Source organism: Cyprinodon variegatus, unplaced genomic scaffold (genome assembly GCF_000732505.1).
Source record: "Cyprinodon variegatus isolate N-32 unplaced genomic scaffold, C_variegatus-1.0 Scaffold133, whole genome shotgun sequence".
Classification (NCBI taxonomy): domain Eukaryota; kingdom Metazoa; phylum Chordata; class Actinopteri; order Cyprinodontiformes; family Cyprinodontidae; genus Cyprinodon; species Cyprinodon variegatus.
In genome coordinates this window covers 813,476-819,273 of record NW_015150586.1, presented here as the reverse complement: position 1 = coordinate 819,273, position 5,798 = coordinate 813,476, and the positions used below count along the sequence as shown (strand labels likewise).

At 41.2% G+C, this 5,798-nt stretch overlaps 1 protein-coding gene across 1 annotated transcript; it reads left to right on the top strand.

The window, feature by feature from the left end:
- The first annotated feature begins 673 nt into the window (after positions 1-673).
- LOC107085778 (alcohol dehydrogenase 1-like) lies at positions 674-5,644 on the top strand. The gene is made up of 8 exons (XM_015376325.1): positions 674-717; positions 2,354-2,455; positions 3,534-3,675; positions 3,763-3,847; positions 3,946-4,165; positions 4,915-5,175; positions 5,247-5,376; positions 5,637-5,644. Exons 1-8 carry the CDS (start codon positions 700-702, stop codon positions 5,642-5,644), a joined length of 966 nt encoding a protein of 321 aa, XP_015231811.1. The 5' UTR covers positions 674-699.
- Positions 5,645-5,798: the final 154 nt, after the last annotated feature.

The following is a 5,798-nucleotide window of genomic DNA, read 5'->3' as shown; positions in this document are numbered from 1 at the left end:
CCACGTCGAACTCAGCGCCGATAGATAGCCCTAATTGGACTTATCAATCTGGAAGAAGAACTCCCTTTGCACATGCTCAGTGCTTGAGGTTCTGGTAAATCGGCTCGTAGCTCTGCTTCAACAGCAGGATTTGACTTGAACACGGCCGACTGAATTTCAAACATGTTTGATTTTCTCCTGACCTTATGATCCGTGATCCGGTGGTCGTTAGAGGCTGATCGCCCCTCGTTACCTCCTGAACACTACACCATGCAGGACGCACCATGAGGCTGAAACTCGGCCAGATTGAAAAAATTCTTGCACAACTGGAAAATCAGCCCAAGAAGGACAAAAAAAATTGTACAGTGTATGCCCAGCTTAAATTAACAGAGGAGTTAAACCAACTTAAAACCTTTGCCTTGGATTCAAAGTTTTGAAATAGGTCCAAAGTTTGCAAGAATTGTTGGATCAGGGCATGGCATTTTTATAAGGTCATTCACATTTGGTTACAGTATAATCATAATTAACTTCTGATTAAATAAAATCCTCTGCCATTCCTGGTATAATGGACAATTTGTGTTTATTGCTTAAAATGTAACTGGGGTTCTGGTTTGCGAGGAAAGGTGACATTTTAACCTGAAGAGGGTAAAGTCCTAGACTCTGGGGTTTGTATCTCCCTGCCTCTACCTGAGCAGCTAACATTCCCCTTCAGCAGGATAAATGGCCACAGCTGGGAAGGTAACAAGGATCTTTTCTTTTAAAATTCACCTTTTGAGTCATAACTAGTTTTAAATTTGACTGTAACATATTGAAGATCTGCTAGATGTGTCTGAGTTCTTATCCTGTTGGTGGGTTACTTAATGACACTTTAGGGATGTATTTTAACTTAAAAATGGTTTTAGTGAGCAACAATAATAAACTGCAAAATTATGAAAGCAAACTGTGTGTAAATGAGATGCGGTATCCTGTGTTTTGTTCATGCTTGCTAGAATCGATAAAAATATATCACTGCGAGAAATCCTGCAGCAGCAAAGCTAATGTTTACAGTTTTGAGTGAACTTTAAACCACTGCTTGTGCAAGAGCACATCTATAAGACGTATCTGGTTTCAGCGTGATAGGTGTTTAGAAAATCCGCTTACTGTTATTGTTCTTAGATAATCTGCTCTTAAACAGATCCTAAGATCAAGCTTTTGTTCCTCATAAAAGGTTGATATTATTATAAGATTCCATCTATGGCAGGAGACTAAACCCTTAAACCAGGCATCCCCAAAGTCTCTCCTCAAGAGCCGCTGTCCTGCAGGTTTTAGAGTTTTTCTGTTCCAGCACAGCTGATTTTAATTGAAAGCTGGTTAACAGGCTTTTGGTCTGCAATCATCATAATCAGCTGTGCTAAAGCAGAGAAACCTCTAAAACCTGCAGGACAGCAGCCCTCCAGGACCCACTGTGGGGACGCCTGCCTCAAACAAACACGAAGTCAATTTTCAACTTTTATAGAATATTTTCATGAGTTTTGTTGTTTTTGGTTTATCTAGAAGAAACTTTCTTATTAACTGCAGATGGTTCTTCAATAAGAGTTCTGAACTGAATGCTAATGCTCAATGAGCCTGACTGAATGATCCATGCTGTGTGTTACTGTCTGCTGAACTCATCTTTTCCATTTGAAGAGTGGCTGGTTAGCATTGTTAGCTCTAAGCAACCTATGGTAGCAGCCATTTTGCGGGTTCTCCAACCCTTTTGTACTAGTTGGCCCCCCCGCCAGAACCTGATGCCAGCTGAGATAACCAATTCTGTTCCAGGGTCGCTATATTTGAATGCATTCCTATTTTATTAAAGTTGTAAATGATTTAAAGCACTTTATAAATGTGGCACTAAAAGGCATCTGTCTATCTGTAATTATAAATATTAGTGTATTGTGTAACTGTTGCATTCTCATCATTAGGCAATTTTTAAGTAGACATTTGGCATTGCCATTTATGTTTGTGCTCATTTGAAGGAAAATATCAAAACTTAAGGAAAGTTGTTGGGTCCTGTAGCTGCATCACCCACCCTTTTAGAGAGTCCCCACCAACTTTAATAATGTTATGCCCTCTGGGTCTGATTTAGTAAAATGGGTAAAGACAACCTCAATTAATTACCTTAATTTCCAGGTCTAATAATTTCATATATTAATGATCTTCTGGTAAAGTTGCACAAAACTACCAACTGACCAACTCTTTCCAGATGCATGTTTGAAAGTAGGAAGTCAATAACCTCACTTACCACATGTTCAGGGAGTGAAGAAAATAAAGGAAACATTTACCAGCTAAAGAGTTTTCCTTTGCCACTGCTGATGCAGACTGTGGTGATATTTACCTCTACAACACATTTCTTTAGGTCATCAAGTGCAAGGCGGCAGTGGCGTGGGAGTTCGGCAAGCCGTTGGTGATTGAAGAGGTTGAGGTTGAACCTCCTCAGGAGAAAGAGATCCGGATTAAGGTCAGAGAATAAAAAAAGATGCTAATGCTATAGACTGGAGAACTCTGTAAATGCATGTGATGCTACCATTGTAATAAATGGGACAAATGGATCCAGTATTCAAGGCGAGTCAGACGGTGGGAAGTTTTAGAACGTTTAATGACAAGAAATGATAAAACAGGATGTTGAAAATAAGCGGGCTGCAGGAGGCACCGCCCGATCACTGACACTCTGGAGGGAGAAACACTGGTAAGAGACCACGATCATCGGACAGGAGGTGATTATCAGAGTGAGTCACTTACCTGGTTTAACAGTTCAGTCGCTCCTCTTCGAGGAAGGCATGATCCAGCAGATGAACGGCCAAACAAGAATGCAGTTCAGAGCCGTCCAAAGCGTCCCTGTTGCAGCAACCCCGGTGAGCAGGCAGGAGACCTATCCAGGTCAGAGAAAAAGTTCAGAACCGGACAGTTCTGTGATCCAGGAGTTCGTAGCCAGTGTTTGTGGTCCGAAACGGAACAGACAGATCCAGGGTTCCTGGAATCTTCAGAGCGTTCAGACAAGTTCAGAGTTCCATGAGTCCAGCAGCGAGCTCAGACAGATGCGCTTAGATGAAGACAGGCAGGCTCAGAGGTAGAGAGGAACATAGACAAGACATGGTACCAGGATAAATGCCGAACTTTAAACTGGTCTGATCCTAAGAGCCAGGCTTACGGGGACTAAAACTGACCTCCACCGCATTCCGAGCCAAAACTCTGAGGGCTCAGTGGAGAAGAGCCGGGACACGATCAGGAGACAGGAGACAAACATTAAACTCTCTCAATCTACTGGCCTTAAATAAAACTAATGAAACATAAGTGACAGAAAAACCTGACACAAATTAACTAAGAATACACAAACAAATAAAGAAATAATGATCTGGCCCTGATAGCTGGGCTAAACCATATATATATAGAAGAGAGACGGGTGAACAAGATAAATTATAATTAGAGAGCAGGCATGGAACGGCAGGTGAATGAAGTTAGTAATCTGATCTGCTACTGGGGCTACAATCATGACATTCATTGACAATTTAAGCTTGTTTCTGATGTTTTCTCTCCAGATTGTGGGAACCGGATTGTGTCAATCAGATCTGTTCTTCCTGTTGAAATGCGCCAAACCATCGGTCTTCCCAGTAATTTTTGGCCATGAGGCGGCTGGTATAGTGGAGAGCATTGGACCCGGCGTCACTGAGTTTCAGCCAGGTCAGTGAGGCCACTTCTATTTTCAATCTAAATAACTTCTTGGATTTAAATGTGATGAGAATTAGAGCAACATGTTTTTTGATTTAGGAGACAAGGTGATCCCATTGTTCATGCCTCAGTGTCGGGAATGCCGCTTTTGTAAAAGTCCAAGAACAAACCTGTGTATCAAAGGGTAAAGAGCTCCTTGTTTTGTTCTGTTATTTTATCTATTCAGCTGTTTTAATTTGCTTGTGGATCTATATGATACAAATTAAATATATACTGTCTTAGGTCAGCTGGTACACTTGAAGGGAAAAACCGTGAAAACTCCAGGATCACCTGTAAGGGGACGAAGGTGCTGCAGTTCCTTGGAATCAGCACCTTCTCTGAGTACACCGTGGTGAAAGAGTTTAGTTTGACTAAGATCGATCCTGCTGCGCCCCTGGAGAAGGTCTGTCTCATTGGCTGTGCCATCTGCACAGGGTATGGATCAGCTGTGAATACGGCCAAGGTGCGTGAATCACATATTTATTGAAGCCATTGTAACACCTACAGCTTTAAGACGAGCAAATTTTGAAATATTAGTGAGACCTTCATGAAACCTTTCTAAAACATATCCAGCTCAAAAAGGTCGCATTAAAGAAAAAAATTATATTATATAAATTCTAAGGTATCTCACTAATATATTTATATGAATGCCAACATAAAAAACGACATTCTAAAATGTTCTGCAAAGCGCTTTAAATCTGTCCTAGCTGTCTTTATCTGTGCTGGATCAGATCCTGACGTTTTATAGAGGAGGCAGGGAAAGCAGAATAAAGCCTTAGCCTCGCTGCATGCAGTTAGCCTAGCCTTGTTGCTAAATAATTCTATAAACCTGTCAATCAGCAGCACTTTCTAGCAGAAGGATGCTCCTATCTTTAGCATTGAAGAGGAGCTGCTGTGCTGGAAAACTTTAACCAGAGTCTATAGGGGAGGATTTTAGGAAATACGTCACCAATCCAACGATGAATGAAACAGCTTTACTCGTCATAGCTAATGGGAGATTAGGGATATCTGTGAACACCTGGATATAATTCCTCTGGATTTAAATGTTTTTGCATCTTAATAAAATATGAATTTTGATATGATTTGTGCATGTTTAGAGACAAAACGATGATTTAAATGAAAGTGATGATTTTGTACAACATAAAAATATATTTTTAATTGTGGTGAAGAAGGGCTTTGATTTGCTACTGAGGGCAGTATTGTCTGCTGCAGGTTGAACCGGGCTCCACCTGTGCTGTGTTTGGTTTGGGAGCCGTGGGTCTGGCTACAGTCATGGGCTGCAAAGCCTCTGGAGCCAAACAGATCATCGCCGTCGACATCAACCCTGAGAAGTTTGAGAAAGCCAAAGTGTTCGGTGCCACTGATGTTGTGAACCCCAAAGATCACAGTAAACCCACCCAACAGGTGCTGACTGAGATGACCAATGGAGGGGTGGACTACTCCTTTGAATGCATTGGAAATGTGGAAGTTATGGTGAGTTTAAACTTCTACAGTCATATATGGGAATGAAGGAGTATTTGACTTGCTGCTCTGCTGTTGTTTAGGTCACTGCGCTGGAGTCTTGCACTCCAGGATGGGGCTGCAGTGTGATTGTTGGCTGGACAGACACAAATTTTAGTGCTCAGCCCATTCAGCTCATGCGTGGGCGTACATGGACCGGCACCCTGTTTGGAGGTGAGGTGACTACCAAGGACATGTTACTGTTGTTTGTTTGACTCCATCCGATTCTTTATTCCAGAATGGATACAGATATTTGCCAAAAGGTGTAATAAATACCGACCTGGACAGTTTTATTTAAACCACGACACACACATAAACTCCTCCACACACACATGTTGAACTATGTGTGCTGATTTAATACGATAAGACCCCCAATATGTCACAAGTTCATGCTCCTCTTGCTTTTATGCACCTGTAGATTCTCTTTTTCGCAGGCTGGTGAAGATTCTCAGTCATCCTTTTTTTTTTCCAAAAAAGTTTGGAAAAAAAAAGCAATTCACTGGACTTTTTTTCCAAGTTTGAAGACATTTCTCTTATGGAGGATAAAAAGTGCCAAAATTAAATATATAAATACACCATTAGATAAATAATTAAAT